General features: G+C 42.0%; 1 protein-coding gene across 1 annotated transcript in view; it reads left to right on the top strand.

The window, feature by feature from the left end:
• The first annotated feature begins 6,425 nt into the window (after positions 1-6,425).
• The window catches only part of msraa (methionine sulfoxide reductase Aa), an 85,948-nt gene continuing 76,274 nt past the window's right edge, over positions 6,426-16,099 (top strand). The window contains exon 1 of the mRNA XM_076272082.1: positions 6,426-6,711. Within this exon, the coding sequence (XP_076128197.1) occupies positions 6,576-6,711 (136 nt within the window). The 5' untranslated portion in view covers positions 6,426-6,575. The remainder of the gene's footprint in view (positions 6,712-16,099) is intronic.

Below are 16,099 nucleotides of genomic sequence, written 5' to 3' on the forward strand. Positions count from 1 at the left end.
GGGTAACCTACATAATTGTAATAGTTACTCTTTTCATTTTACCTGATGTAGGCTATAGACCATACCTCGATTTAGGCTATTTATCTCGTTTCTTTTAAGTCTTAATTGATGAATAGTTTCCGCACAGTCTAGATTGACAAAGATCAGACTATATGTTTTCATTAACTAGACTCCGTTTGAACTATTTGTCAAAAAAATAGCCTACATAGGCCTTTGTCAAAAATAGGCAACAAAATGTGACAATCTCCGAATTTAAAACGAAATTTCCCATGCAAATCTGTCTTGAAACTAGAATAAAAATATTGATTTAAACAATGTATCATTAACTATTTGGGCTATTAATAATTTAATCTGTATTTGAGGATAGCCCGTAATAGCCTACAATGCACAACAATTATCACCGAAATAACAGATGACCTTGGAAACGAAATCTCAGTCTGAGTTACCTTACAAAGCCGGCAAGCTCAACTGAATAATTTTGAAAAGAGACAGCAGATGTATCGGGTCGTCTTATAACTACAAGAACATAATGAATGATAGAATTATGTTTACTGCACCTGACCTATTTTCAAATATGATTCCTCACTGGCGTTATCAATCAGGCAACAAAAGTTAAAGCATTTATAACATAGGCCTATACGCGTAAAAGGCATCAAACGAGGTCAAATGGATGCAGACTGTTCGTCTACACCGATTGGCGTTCCTAAAATGTCATGTTGGCTATACATAGGCTAAGACACTTTAAAAGACTCACTCAAACTCGACGGAATCTGAGTAAAACCCATAAGGGCGAAAACTAGGGCTGGTTCATCCTGACAGGCCTAAAGCGACAATCTCTTGAGGCATTACATGATGGGCTGTCTATTTAAAATATTTGTAGTCCGGTTCCCTTACAACGCATGGGTCAGTTGTTTCGGAACAGAAATGTAGGTTGATATTCACATTTTCCAACATGAAACCTGTTTCCATAGCTTCTGCTTGTGTGTGGAAATAACCGAAACCCTGAATGTCATGTTACACAATGATTTTATTGCCAAAAACACGTTACAACAAGGATGGAGATAGATGTACAAGTTTGCATGCATGCATTGAAACGACCTATTTGTTAAATATAGATCTGTCAGCGAGTGATCTGTTCAAAGTGATTATCTAGTAGCCTACTAATACCCGTTGCGTCAAAGAGCACCAGGCACCTTTGCAGTCTATTCTGACTTGTATAAGTAGGCCCCGCAACGCACCTGTTAGGACCGGCTATTAACAGTGACACTGGAACCTGTTTCTGTAGTATTTATTTTATTTTATTTATTTACAATCTTAAACTTTTCTATTTTCCACCTGGCCGAGCGAAAATGTTCTACAGAATATGGAAGCCCGGGCTGTCAGTAACCTCCGATCTTCACATCAGTGTTCTTTGAATGAGTAAAGACGCATCACAATCTTATGTTCGCATCCGTTCCACTGAACATGTAGGCTACCCTATTTTATAGTTCAGACAGACGCAGATTCTAAAACCCTAAAAACCCACAAACAGCCCACAAAATAGCAAAAAATACGCTTCGGCTGCGTGGGGCAAGATGATAGACCATTCACCTTCACAAGCCTGTAATACGAAGATGTCAACATAAAAAAGACGCCATAAGCAACCCGCCTGTACGCCAGTGTATAACAACACTAATATTAAACCTATATTTTACGTCCTACACCATCTTATCGCCGACAGTTACCGTCTCTCTTGGCATTCACCGCGTGCCTTAATTGTATGGACATTTAAATCAAGGTCCGCTGTGAACACGAAGAGAGGCAGGCCCAGTGTGATCCTCCGCATCGTCCCGTGTCACTCAAACCGAAACCACAAACGACCCGTGGTCCATGCGCGGAGGGCAACGGCAACCCGCCTTCACGCTCCGATCCTGCACCAAAATGCCGACGTCCTCTTTCAAATGGTGTTGCATCCATATCCAGTACAGCACTGTAGCGCACATGCATCACTGGGAAAGGCGTCAGCAGCCATGAAAATCGCCCCATCCAGAATTATGACACTATATAGCCACAAGAACGTCGAAAAATGGCTGCAGTAGTCTATGCCTCAAAACACAAAAAAAGAAAACGTTTGGACACTTCTATGTTTACATTACCCCTTCCAGGCACCCCTCTCAGCGGCTTGGAAAGATATATTTCCTTTAGAGGCTTAACGGGCTCCGGTCCTGTAGTGTTGCGAGCAAAGGCCCGAGTGATTGCAATAAAAAGAAAGAGCTCTCTGGCTTGCTGCAGTCGGTCCTTTTGCTCAACTCCCAAGAGATACAAAAAATAGAAGAGGGCCCATCTGGCTTCTCACCAGCTTTGTCAAGTCTTGCATACGCCAAAATGCTAATGACCTAGATAGCTCATGCAAAATGCAGCAGAGGTAGGAAAGAGGGGGGTGAGAGCGGCTGGGCTACCAGAGTCATCCCCGCCTTTTGTGGGGGTCGGGCGGGGTGTACTGGGAGGTGGGGGCAGTTGAAAGCACCTGCACCGGGAGGGGGTAAGCTAAATATTGGAGGAAAAACTGGAAGATACAATTTGTCAAATTGAACCTCGCACTGAGACTGATCCACGACACGCGCGTAAACTAGAATGAAACGACAAGATGTGCTCTGTGCATTTCGTCCTGGGATAGACAGAAAAAGAACATAAAGCATGAATATAAAATTATATAAAATTGTCACTTTGATTTATTACTATAACTGGCTGCAAACATTAGTTACAACGTTGTAATGCTACACATTTTAATGACATTTTAATGAAAAATGGAATTTAAAAACACATCCACTCATATAGCCAAAATGTAGTATGGCCAATTGAGAACAACTTACATACATCTCTTGCGTTGCCTTTGTTATAACCTAAAATGCAGCCTTTATATCTCATAAGCAGTCCGTATATCCGACCGTGTAGATCTGTCCGGCCACGTCCTGGAAGCAGCACTGACGGTCTAACGAAGAAAAAAATGTCCTTTCATTGTAACGAAATGTCACATTGAGGGCACGCATCCTATGCTCTTCGCGTCGTGACACGAAAAGCTGTATGTCCACCGATAGTGATACAACAGACAACACTGAAAAAAGTAGGCTAGCCTTCCTCTCTTTCTCTCTCCCCCTCTCTCTCTCTAAGATGAGGAGGGAGAACAAAAAGGCTCAGGTGAGAACAGCTCACAGCTTGGAAGCAACAGAGCTTAGGCTACCATGCAGAAGGCTCTGTAGCAAGGCGCGATCTGACAGAGAGGAGGAGAACAACCCAGTTTATCATAGACACATACTGTAGCCACATCGTGGTCACAGGGCTCCCTGCGCGGCTGCTCACCCACCTCCCGCTCTTCTGAGGATTAGAGGAGCAGAGCGCAATAGCATCTGCCGGTTGACTAAACAAATCAGCGCTTTTCCAAACGGGACGCTGTGCTGTCACTCATGCAGTCATCCACTTCTTCATACAATCTCTCTTTCGAACAAAATGTACAATTACGATCTTAGGCTAATAGCCTACAGTGTAATCAATGTGTACGATGAATACTGACAAAATGCCAGGTGTTTTGAAATGGATGCATATGGGCTCTGGCTCAAAAACCACACAGCGCATTTTTACAATGTATTTCTTGTTTGATAGCCTATTGGAAATATTAACAAAAAGCAACATCATCCTAATTTCACCGGTGTCATTGTCACCATCTTTCCGAAATCTCACAGAAATGTGACACTGAATGATATTTTGGGATAAAACAGGTGGGCGCATTTTCTCTGGTCTAGTGAGACCTATTTTTTAAGCAATCGTTGCTCTTGTGGAATGCAGAATTCTTACCATGTGTAGCCTACGCCTGACCAGAGCGAATTAATTATTGATGACGCTGGAGCCGTGGTAGTGTTGAAGTGTATATTTTAATTCAATCACACGTTAGGCCTACATAAATATTTTGCTAACATAGCGAGAAACCGCCTAAGCAGAATAAGCCCAAACGTGCAATCCAAATGCGCAAAATCTTCCCATATGGCCCCGTTATCTGTGCATTCAGTCCTCCGTGCTTAAACCAACAGATACAATTGATTTGTTTAGCAGATACAGAATAACAATTGCTTATTTGTCATTAAAAGGAGACAAATGTACAATTGATAAGAACCTCAATGTATATCTGCTGTGTATTGGAACTGTTTATAATTTGGTGCGTGAAATGCACTTAGTTACATTTTACAAGCTGGATTATTTGGACTTTTAAACGTGATGGAAAATGTGTCATAATTTGCGTAAATGATAGACATATTCACATTCGTCTAATGATGCATTTGATTTTGCAACTAGCACTTTCTGTCATAGTCTTTTCAGTCTGTCTAGAGTTTTGTCCATGCGTAATTGGTTTTAAGGTCAGCAAAGGTCTACTAATCCTCTCTCGTGCCGTTGAGAAAATAGTCGTCTGCCTCACGCGTGCCTTACTTCAAAATTATTCGATGCGCAGTGCACTCCAGATGGCTCGTCTTTGGAAAAGCAAGTGTAAGCAATCCACTTCTTTGTGTTGACCTATATTGTCACAATGGCTATCTGGTGCATATGGTTCAGAGGCCTTCCAGGTGGTGAAGGACAATCAAATCAGTTTGGCACTTAAAGACAGAATAATCGAAGTGCAATATGTAGATATCATCTCTCCAGTCCAACTCGTCTACCTTTCTTAAACGTCCAACTCGTCTACCTTTCTTAAACGTGCGGTTGTTGGCATACAGACATCTTAAGAATGGGCCACCTCATTGTTGGCCTGCAAAGCAATAATTGCACATTGACAGCACATGGTTATTTTTCAAATACAATGAAATGCAGTTGTCAATTCATCTAGACTAACTAAAGTCCTTTAGTCACTTCACAGCTCTTGGCCTGGGCCTATGTCTATTTTCAGTCATTTAGCAACAAAGAAAATGGATTAGCCTACAATGTTCATTTCACCTTTAGGTAAAGAACTTCATCTTTGTTTCTTGACCAGGCTATTCAGTCTGTTTTTTTTAATCATCAGTATTTACCTCTCTGGACCAGACTACTTCCTAAATTAGGCTACAAATGGAACTACCTCAGTGTTTGCAAGTCTTATTTGTGTCACTCCCTTATTGTCTAGTGTGTTTAATTATTTGAAAATCCCAATTCATGTTGATGTATATCTACTAAGACAGTTAGTTATATGTTGACCCAGCACTCTATGGATTAGATCTACTGGTTAGATTTAGCCTTACTGGAAATAAAAAAATAAAACATAAATAAATATGTAGGCTGTGTTATGCAGGGACGGAGGAAGCTTTGACCTATAGATGAAAGTCTGGATTCACAGCTCTACTAGTTCCTATTAACCCTGGAATTGGATTGCTAAACTGGAACAGGTTCAGTTCCAGTTTAGATCAACTTGGGAGAAAATTGTGATTAGATTCCTGCTGTGCCATTCAGAGGACATTATTTTGCACTGGTAAAATAAAGATCAGTTCTTTGTTGAGGGAGCTTAAAAGGCCCGGCTTCTTCTTGGCCCACTCATAAAACTGATAAAACATAGTTACATTTAGAACACTGCCCATTGTTAATTCCTAATTAAGTCATACAATATTGAGTTTAATTTTTTCCTTCAATGACTCAGAATGAAACTCAATTTTAATGGATAATTATGCAATGTAACTACATAATCCAAGCCCTCAGTAAAAGTCTTGTTCCACTTAACTCGGTGCAGCAGTGCACAAGGTGTGTGTGTCTGCATGTACATTTTTTCCTGTGTTGGAAGGAATGGTGTAGTTATGTCATTTTGTCACCAATACTTAATATATGGTATTGATTAAATATGAATATTCAGATGCTGTCTCATGAAGATTAGCATTTGGATAGGCTACCAGTTAAGAGACAGGATCAGTAGGCAATCTAGCCTGTGTTTACTCACAACTGAAGTGCCTAAAATGTCATAAAAGTTCCATACATTTGCATGCAATTACTTCTAAATCTGACAGAATTTAAGGACTAGCTAGCCTATCCACTCCAAATTCTGGCTCATGAACAGGATTTCCTGACACAAGAAAACTTTATTTGAATAGACAAAACAATATCTAGTTCAACAGCCTATAAAGACTAGCTTTAAGGAGCAATTCACTCTAATATCAGGAAAATTGAATTTCTTACATTTTGGGAATATGGGGAACATTTTAACTCAGATAAAAAAAAATCAATATATTTATTAGATTTGGAATGCATAGCCTATCCTTATCCTACTATCTGTTAGTTTAGACTAGACTACCACTGCGTCATTCATTCTATAATCCTCATACATATCTCTGCCGGGCGTATATACCGGTAAGTAAACCGACTGCTACGTTTTACAGTCCCTATAGTGGCCAACAATGTGCTTTACCATGAACACTAATCTGTCCGAATACACAATTTCAAATACGCACACAAAAAGTAATATGGTAAATTCTTCCTGGCGTAAACGAGTTAAGTAACGCACCAAATGATCAAGTTACGCAAGGTGTCTTATGTAGTTAGCTAGCTTCAGCTAGCATGCTTCAAACTGAGTTGGAAGCGGTGTCTTGGCTATGGTTGCTTTGACCCGTGTGCGTTTGATTTGGCGACATTTAATCAACAGCAGAATGGGAGATATGTCCTCCAAAACGCAAATGCCCACTCCTGAAACTGCTCTACCAGGCAGAAAAGATGCCATTAAAGTTTCAGGTAAGTACGAATTTAGCTTAATCAACTGCCTGTTGAAAGCTAACTAGCACGCCGATGCTAACTTTAAGAATAGATAAATGCGTCAACAAAATAAAGCCATTCAGCGCCAGCCCACCAAAACCACAATCTAGAGATCCTGTTGTGGTCCAGAGAAGCCTGAATGGCTCACACAATTAAAATACCATGCCCCCGCTAACAGCACATCTGAGAATGTAGCCTAGCTGCAGAGCCAACTAGCAGTGCATGCATTGTTTTTCCGGCACTTGCTGTGAGCATGCGTAACCTATGCGCTACATTCATGCACTTTTATCTATTGGTACGTACGTCTGTAGCCCATTCAGTATCCCACTTTTGGCGTTGTACAAGGGTACGTTGCAAGGGTTAGCCTATATGTCTAGAATACATTAGACAAGCTTAGATTAGTGAGTGAATGTCGACCCTACTCTGATTATGAAGGTGCCATCTTAAAAGGTTATTGCCTGTCCAAGTAGAAATGCTAACCCGTGCAGCCTTGGCTTGTTTCAGCTTTTGAAACACAAAGTGGTGAAAATGACAACTCTAAGCGCCAAAGTCCCATTTCTCATTTGTTTTCTCGCATATTTATTCAAAGGGAACTAAAAGCTTGCTTTTCACACTTATCTGCTGCTCGTCTGCAGTGACACAAAAGTGGCACTTCATTAAAGACCAATACAACCAGTGATCAATACCACTTTCAGCGTCTGGGCCATTTGTTGAACGCCCAAGGTGTCATAAGAGGACTAACTCAGTCATGATGTCATCCATAATATTTGTGCTTTTCATCTGTGTAGCTGCTCTTTCTCTACCTGGCTAAATCAGCTCCACCTGTTGAATCATGGCCTTGCCTATGCCTGGGCTGTGAGGCTATCTCTTTCATAGCCTATTTTATCTGTACCAGTTTGTCATTAGTGATACAAAACAAATTTGGCAATTGTTATATAAATTGATCATTGCCTTCTGTCAGGATGCAAATTCACCACACTCAGGCTAAGACTCAGGTCATGTATTTAGGCTAGCGATTTTCAATTCCCAATGTGGAGAATGCATAATTCTCAAAGTATTAAAATATCTCTCAGCAACACTCAGCAACAGTGTACATTAAAGATTAATTTGACTTCAAAGAGCAGGATGTGTGTGTGTGTGTGGGGGGTGCTTTAAAAAAAAGAATTGTAGGTTTTATAAGAAGAGCTGACACAAGCTGTTTTATGTAAAATGGCCAAACGTGTAGATGGGAAAGTAAAACATTCAGTGGAAGTGCAGCAGGCGTAGACCACGGCATGTCAGCCTGTTGGACAACATCAAAAAGCCATCCTGGGAGAGGTGAGGGAAAATGGGATGGGCAGTGCATGGTCTATAGCTCCTGTCGCAAGAAAAACAGAAAATGCATGAGCAATTTCTTTGGAGTCTAGTGATTTGGCAAAGGACCGAGACAAAGTGTCCCTTGTAGCCTTCCTAAAGTGCCTTTCACAAGCTATTAACCTTCTAAATGATTACGTTTATTGTAGATGGCTGAAAACACCTTTGTTATTTAGTTGTCAGTTTGTTGTTGAATGGGTATGTATGTGTGTGTGTCTTGTCTGTCTGCCTGTGTGTGAGTATAGAGAAAGAGAAAGGTGACAGAATGACAGAAAGCTTGAGAAATTTGCAAACTTATAGCACAGAGGCTTTGCACCGCTGAGTATCTGACTTTGACTAAAGAGCCATAACGTTGAAACTGGAAGATGATGCCTAAAAAACCCATGGGTCATCAGAAATGACATGTTAACATTTTCTTTTTTTTCTTTTTTTTAAGTATATATTTTTAGGGCTTGTTATGCCTTTAACAAAGTCCTTTTAGGCCAAGTCCCTCCACTCGGCGGCCATATACCAACGTTTTATGGGCACTCATCGGGCACAGTCTTTGGGTCGAACTGCGCGTGCGCAAGGATTCATGACACCAATCTCGCTCCAGCGGCGAGATCACAACACATGATTGGCACGATGTCTTCACAACAAACCATATGATTGGCTCAATGTATTCACATCACACCACATGATTGGCTCAATGTATTCACATGTCGACGTTTTGCCAAGGAAGGGGTGGGATATGTGTAGACAACGGCCATATTGGCGTGACAAACTAGCCCCATGCATTTCTATGGAGTATTTTTTGAGTGCTGTGTCTCCTCATTAGAAAGTCTCTGCCTTTAATGACAGGAAGTGAGAGAGAGAGAGAACCCGGGTCGCTGGCGTACAGTGCAGGTGCTCCAGCCAGTTGCGCCACAGCTGGGACCAACATTTTCTGTACAAGCATAATCCCCAGTCTCCGTTGAGATGTGTTTTACCACCAGCTTTGGATGTAAAAGAAGAGTAGGCCTACCGTAGGTGCTAAAATGTGTAACCTCACACTGCCTAACTCAAAATCCACTGCTTTCTTTGTGGCATACTGGATTCAAATTGGGCTGAAGGTAGCCCAATTCTAATTAACTAATATAGCTAATTAACCAAATAGGCTACATCATATACAGTGAAATCACAGGGGGAAAGGGAAAGATAGGTAGTGTCGATCAGTAAAACTGGTCAAGCCCACTAGGGGAGTGAGGCATACTTAACATTAACATAATTTATTAGAATGAATGTACCGGCTATGTCTATGTAACTTCAGACATAATAGATCCAATTGTAGCATGTTCACTAATCCTTTTGACAGCAGCTATATTGTGGTTGGCTTTCAAATTAGTGTGTGTCCTCAGATAAGCAGTACTCCATTGCTGCATTGCTGGTATTCCATTTACAATTTTCTACAAGCTGCAGTGAAACTGAGCTTGGGATACTTAAACCAGGTGACCAATTTCTCTTTCTTGCATTCTGTCTGTGCTGTACATCTATAGTAAAGATTGTTTACGGTGCTTTGTCAATATACAGATAGTGTGTTTGTCATGTCTTGTTGTGGTCTGAATTTGGTTTCAAGATGCGACTTGATGAGAGTTTGGTGATGTTGCCGTGGAGCTGCTGCGGGCTGCTTGTGATGCCTCTCGCACTGCCTCTGGGGCGTCACACTACTCGATGTCGGGAGATGGAGGTGAACGACGGCCGGCAACTGCCATTGCCACACGGTCCTGATTACCAGCCACAGCCTCCCCGGGCTTCCCCTTGGCAACGGCACAGGTTCGGTGGGCTCGAGAAAGGTTGCCAGGCGACGTGCTGAGACCCAGATGCATGTGTCTCGCATGCAAGGCATCCTAACGAAGCCTGTGCGCCCCCTGCTGAAGGTCACACATGTTGCTAGATGACAGGTTGTTCGATGGCGAAGTGCGTTGCTGTGAGCTAATGCGTATGAGTGTGTGGCGGTGGACATGTGAAAGAGTCTGCACGTAGACTTATATGTGTGTGAGCTATAGTTGTTTCTGCAAATTCTTTTTAAAATCAGTATGTGTTTGAGTAGTGAGTGTTTGGGTGCACACATGCATACTGTATGTGTGTATGCACATGGACATATAGGTGTAAGTGCTAGGCTAGTTGTTTCAGGTAATTCTTTTCAAAATGATAAAACTGTCAGCCAATCATACAAAAACTTGGTTGTGTGTGTAAATGTAAAAAGACATCCATATTTCTGGTCAGACAGATAATGTTATTTTATGAGGTTTTGCTGAACCCTTTTGGCAATGGCTGTCCATTTGAAGGCAACATTCTGACAGAAGAAAAACACAGTTCAGTCCATTTATTTCATACAGTTTTCACCCGGTGTTTTGAAACCCTTTCATTTTCACAGAAAGTTTGTGATAATGGACTCAACCATGGCCATGTTAAATGAGACCTACAAAAAGTGAACATGATTGCCTGTCAGAGGTTATTGAACATTTGAGCTTTCAAAATGTTTGGAATCGGTTTACTTTTTTTTTATTTTTGCCAAGTGTTCAAACAGTATTTTTTGTACATTTCAACACTATAGTCTGAAACTTAGTCAGCACATATTCAATATGTCCGACTGCAGACATCAATACCCAAGTGTCTCTGTCAACGCTGACCTTTGTAGAAATTTGTATAATTTCTATAAAATGTACATTTTTGCAGATTGCCCCAATGTGTGTAATTGGTTTCTTCCACTTTCAAAGAGTGGTTGCAAACACTAATTGCATAAAAGTTCTATGGATGATTAATGGGCTGAGTTTACTGAATTATTCTCTGCTAGCCAAGGCAAAAAAGTTAAATGTCACAAGGATCTGTATAGCGCACAAGCCTCATTCGAACACATCTTAATGATAAGAAACCATGGAAAAGCAGGTATCCCTCACCATGGTATGGATGTAATGATCAGTGCCTCAGAAGCGTCTGTTGAAACTGTGCTGCTAATTAAACACATGCCTTTAAGATAGCCCTGCAGGCAATCAACTGTGGATTGGTGTTGTGTCTGTCAGGCCAAGCCAAACTAGGGTCATTCAGTGTCAAATCAGATAAGGCCGTTGCTGCACTGTCTCAGATTTTGTTCAAACCTTGTCTATATCATAAATTGTTCCCAGTTTTGAAATCCTATTTCTTCATATTTGTTCAGCCCTTGATATTTATTTAGTTTTAAAGCATGAAAAACACATTGTCTGGGAAGCAGTGTTTATTCAAATCCAGCCCAGACTTTGTAGGGTGAAAGACAAACATATTCTTAGTATGACTGGACCATTAAAAGTTGCATGGTATGACCTCATTTTATCCTTAATATCTTCATGTGCATTTGTTGTGGAGACCCCAAACATTAATAAAGTATTGTATGCAGACAAAATACTGATGGATGCCATGTGGGTAAAAAGACGAGTTTACAAGACCCTCAGCATCACTCGTTTTGCACTTTGTTTCAAATCTAGGGCCTTACATATAAAGTGGGCATGAGGTACAACATTTTAATAGGCCTGTTATAATGAGAAAATGTTTGCGTTCTATCCTGCAAAGTTTGAGCAGGCTAGGAATAATGCAATAATACTTTTTAAAATATATTATTGTCCACACATTTCCCAAATCTATGAAAGCATTTGAATTTGATTTTAGGACCTAAACATTATATAGACATAATATTATAACTTTGAGCAAAATCTGAGACAACGCAAACACAATTTTTGATAAATTCTGTCTGATTTGACAAAGAATGACCTATCATACAGATTTACACCATGTAATAGGGATGTGTGGTGTCGCATTGTGGAGTGGGGTGATGGGGCATTGTGGGAGGGAAGTGTTGGAAGTAAGGGCTGCTGGGTGATTAAAATAGTGTTGAGTTGGCATCAGTGTGGCAAGCACCATGACCACCCCCCACCCCCCCCCTTTTGTCCCCTCCTATCCAAAGGAACACAAGGTACCTTCTTGGCATGCAGTGAATAGACCTGGCATCGAAAAGCTGCGTTTTTTTTCTTCACCCACTCGTACAGACATCTCAGAGGCTTGTGGGCTAGCAGGCAGGCGCGCGAGAAAATCTTTCGAGAATTGAAACTTTTGAGTGCCTCTGACCAAGAAAAGAGTGGAGAACTGGCTGTTTGGGAGAATAAAGGGGAGAGATTACAGGAAAAGAGGAGGGGGCGTGGGGGTGGTAGGGCAGTTGTAGTTTGACTAGCAGGGGTACCGGTCATCACACATGTGTGAATGCATCTGGCGTTTTATTGGGGGTGGGGTGGGGGGCTAGGGGGTTGCAGAAACAATGAAGATGGTGGTCTGATGCCAGCGAGGGAGACGGGCAGAAATTAAATCGCGAATCCGTTTTTTGATCGATGTACCCAAATCGTCAGTTTTTCCTCCTTTCTTTTTTTGGGGAGGGGGGCACACATAGACGTGCACACACATGCTGGAGCTTCGCCAAAGCTTCTCGGGAAGGTTGCCATGCCGAGGGAGGGAGGGAGAGAGAGAGGGAGAGTGGGAGAGGAGAGGAGAGGAAAAGAAAGAAGCCAAGAGAGACTTGGCAGGGCTCTCTCACAGTCTCCTTTGTCTGCTTGCTCAGCTTTGCACTAAGGAGATCAAAAAATACCCTGGGTGTAGCAGCGCTATTTCGTTGCTAGAAAACAACAACAAAAAATAACACCCTACCCAGAGAGAGAGATTTTCTTTGGCGAAACTGGGGTACAGGGGCGTAATAGCGGCAGCCAATAACCAACGTGTCTTACAACTTACAACGCCAACTATTTCTTGATGAACTACCGAGATGACCATGACTTTTTTTTTGTTAAGTGACTGAGGCAACTTGATCAGGACAACCAATAACGAGATGACTACTTTGGAAGTGCTACTCGGTGGTCCGTTTGGCGACTGCCAAAACTCCCGCAAAGGGCGAAAAACTTTCAGCGGCTCCACTCCACTCCACTCGGGATGTGCTCAATCCGCTGGACTCTCACTGACCCGACCCATTTCAGACCCCCTGACAGTTGTCTCATGGAGTGACAAAAAAAGAGAAATCGCTACTGAAACCTGTGGGTGGTCACACTCTGAACCAGACGGTCATGGACAATTTGCAAAAGCAAGGCGGACCCCTCTAACATCCGCTAGCCTTTAGCGAGGTAAGCAATGACTGAGGCTAGTTTCCAGGAGGGACAGGATTCCCCTTGGTGGTAAAGGTCTGTCTGGACATCTGGTGTCTGTCTGGAAACCGTCTTTGGGACATGTTTTTGGATGGTCCAGAAGGTTCCACATGGTCCAAACAGGAAAGGGACAGATACTTTGGTGGAGGATCTTTGGAGAACGTGTCTGGATCTTCTGGTGGAGAACCAAATATGGATCTTGTGAGGAAAGGCAAATATGGATCTTCTGTTGGAGAACAAAATATGGATCTTGTGAGGAGAGGCAAATACAAATCTTCTGGCAGAGAACCAAATATGGATCTTGTGAAGAAAGGCAAATACGGATCTTCTGGTGGAGAACATGGAGTGGCATTTTGACCAAGAGTTGACAGCCATGTTTCTTACTGTGTTCCTAGTCCTATATGGCACCACAGCTTTAGTAAAGGCCCGAGTATATTTTCATCCCTGACTGTGATTAGTGGCTTTATTTATTTAACACAAAATGAAAGGAACTCTCCACTTCAAACACTTGGCTCATGGCCTCAATTTTGAAGCACGCTGGTGAGACTGGTAAGTTGCATGTGGTGTGTCTTCTCCTTTAGATATTTGAATGATTTTGCTTTGGCTGTCTACCAGTACCACAGGAGAGCCAGCTTGTATTGAGATGTGTCAAGTCATCCCTCCAACTGGTGCACTGATGTCCCTTGGGGATCACACTTCTGTGTCTGTCGTTTTGTTTTTAATCTCTTTTTTTCCCCACCTCCATTTATGAAAGGGAGTTTGGCCCACACTGTTGTCAGGTGCAACTTGAAAATCTTCTAGAGAGATCATTTTCAGTCCCAATGGTGCTTTGCCTGCCATTTTACTGCCATCACTTACTGCTTCAATGTCTCCCTCTCCATCTCTCTCTCTCTCTCTCTCTCTTTCTATCTCGGTCACTTTTTTAAAAAAAAACTTCCACCTTGGAATGTGGTAGCGTTAGGGTGGTTTCCCATGTGTTCCTGATCCCCCTGGGACGCTCTCTTCGTCCGCTTGCTCTCCTGCTGTCTCTCCTGCTGCCTCTCCTGTGTGTCTGTTGTGGGTTTTCACTGCCACACTCTCACGCTTCATGGGGCTCTGTCACCAATCTGTCCTTGGGTGCCGAGCCGAGTGAATTGTCGCCCATCTTAAGACTGTGAGTCCTTGATTAATGGCTGCCTGAGGGGCTAATATAGTCCTTTATTCGCCATACCTCCCGTCTGCGCCTCAAGGTTAGTGTTAAATCAGAGCTAAGAGAAATGAAATATTGGACAGATGTGTCGCAGTGTCTAATGGCAGGTGAAGAGGCTGCAGGGTTTGTCTGTCAGGATCTCAAGTGTTGATGCTGAAATGACCGTATTCACACTCAACTAAACATGTTGGTCAAAGAGAGCTGAATATGTACTGTATTTTGCTTTAATGCTTTTATGACATGCCATCACTGACATGCGACAACCTTCTAAATAAGGCAATTCAGGGCAATGTTTAGTTTGTTTTTGTGGACTAATTTGTTATTTGAGAATTGTCTGTGAATGTATGCCATTGAGGCCTTGTAGGTGAGAGGTTTTGTGACATAATTGATATTAAATGATGACAAACAAATACTCTGTAGCATTGGCAACATAGTAGGCTGAGTAGTTTGGCCTTTCATATTCAATGTATGGTTATCTTTGTGTCTAATGCATCTTTGGATGAGGGTCTCATTATGCCATGAGGGTGGAGCTGGACATTATTTGCTCAGAAGTTCAGAAGAAAGTACAAAAAAAGTTAGTATTATCAGTGGCATAACAATAGTAGGTGCAGCAAGTGCAGTCGCACCAGGGCCCTTGACCTCCCGAGGCCCGTCGCTACCCCCGCCCTGCCTCCTTTTTTTTTTTTTTTTTTTAGAACTTTAGAATGTTACAGCACGGAGAGTGAAGCGTCACTTTGACGATCTATCGGAAGATGAGCGCTTAACCGATGCAGAGAGATACTTCAAAGTGCAGGTATTTAATGCAACTCTGGACATCATCAGTCAGCTCTCCCAAAGATTTGCAAGTATGCGGGAAACTTGTCATGTGTTTGAGTCTTTACGTCCTATGACCCTTCAACTCGCAGGTGATGATGAACTGCTTGAAAAGGTAAGACGTTTGTCAGACCATTATAGCAGGGACATTGCACCGACATTCCCAACACAGCTCTCATTCAGGTCTTGCTTTAAAGCAGAGATTTCACAGAAGTCATCTATTTTTCAACTTGCCAAAATGCTGGTGGTAGATTATGACAGTGTAACATCCACATTCGGGGAAGTGTGTACTCATGTTGTTTCTGACATTGCCTGTGACTGTGGCAACAGCTAAGCGATATTTTTCCAAACTCAAACTTATTAAGACCTATACCTAAGGAGCAGCATGGGGCAGGAGAGGCTCCGTGGGTTAGCTATCCTGTCCATTGAAAATACGAGAGCCAGAGCATTAAATATTGGGAACATCGTTGACGATTTTGCACAACGAAAGGCTCGTAAGATGGCCTTCACGCATATTGGGGATTGTATGCATATGAATGATTTTATTTGGTTTCTGGACGGTTAAATAAGTTAGGCTACATTAAGTTTTGTTTCTGCGCAGTGCGAGTTTATAAGCAAGCAATCTACGCTTGCAGTTTCAGCAGAGGGTTGAAGAAGCGCATTGAGTGTTCCCATAATTCCATGCGAGTTGATGTTAATGCAGTAATATTAGATTACCCTGGCCTGCAGGCTGTTAATAAAATTATTTGTTAATGTTTTTACATGTAATGGATATGTAGTCGTGTGTTTTTTATTTGAAATTGTAATCTGTAACTACTAAACTACTTCGGTGCCTCAG

This window comes from Alosa pseudoharengus, unplaced genomic scaffold, assembly GCF_046254945.1.
Source record: "Alosa pseudoharengus isolate Yale_2024_CS ecotype anadromous, Long Island Sound unplaced genomic scaffold, YU_APseudo_1.1 YU_APseudo_1.1_scf_7, whole genome shotgun sequence".
Lineage (NCBI taxonomy): Eukaryota > Metazoa > Chordata > Actinopteri > Clupeiformes > Clupeidae > Alosa > Alosa pseudoharengus.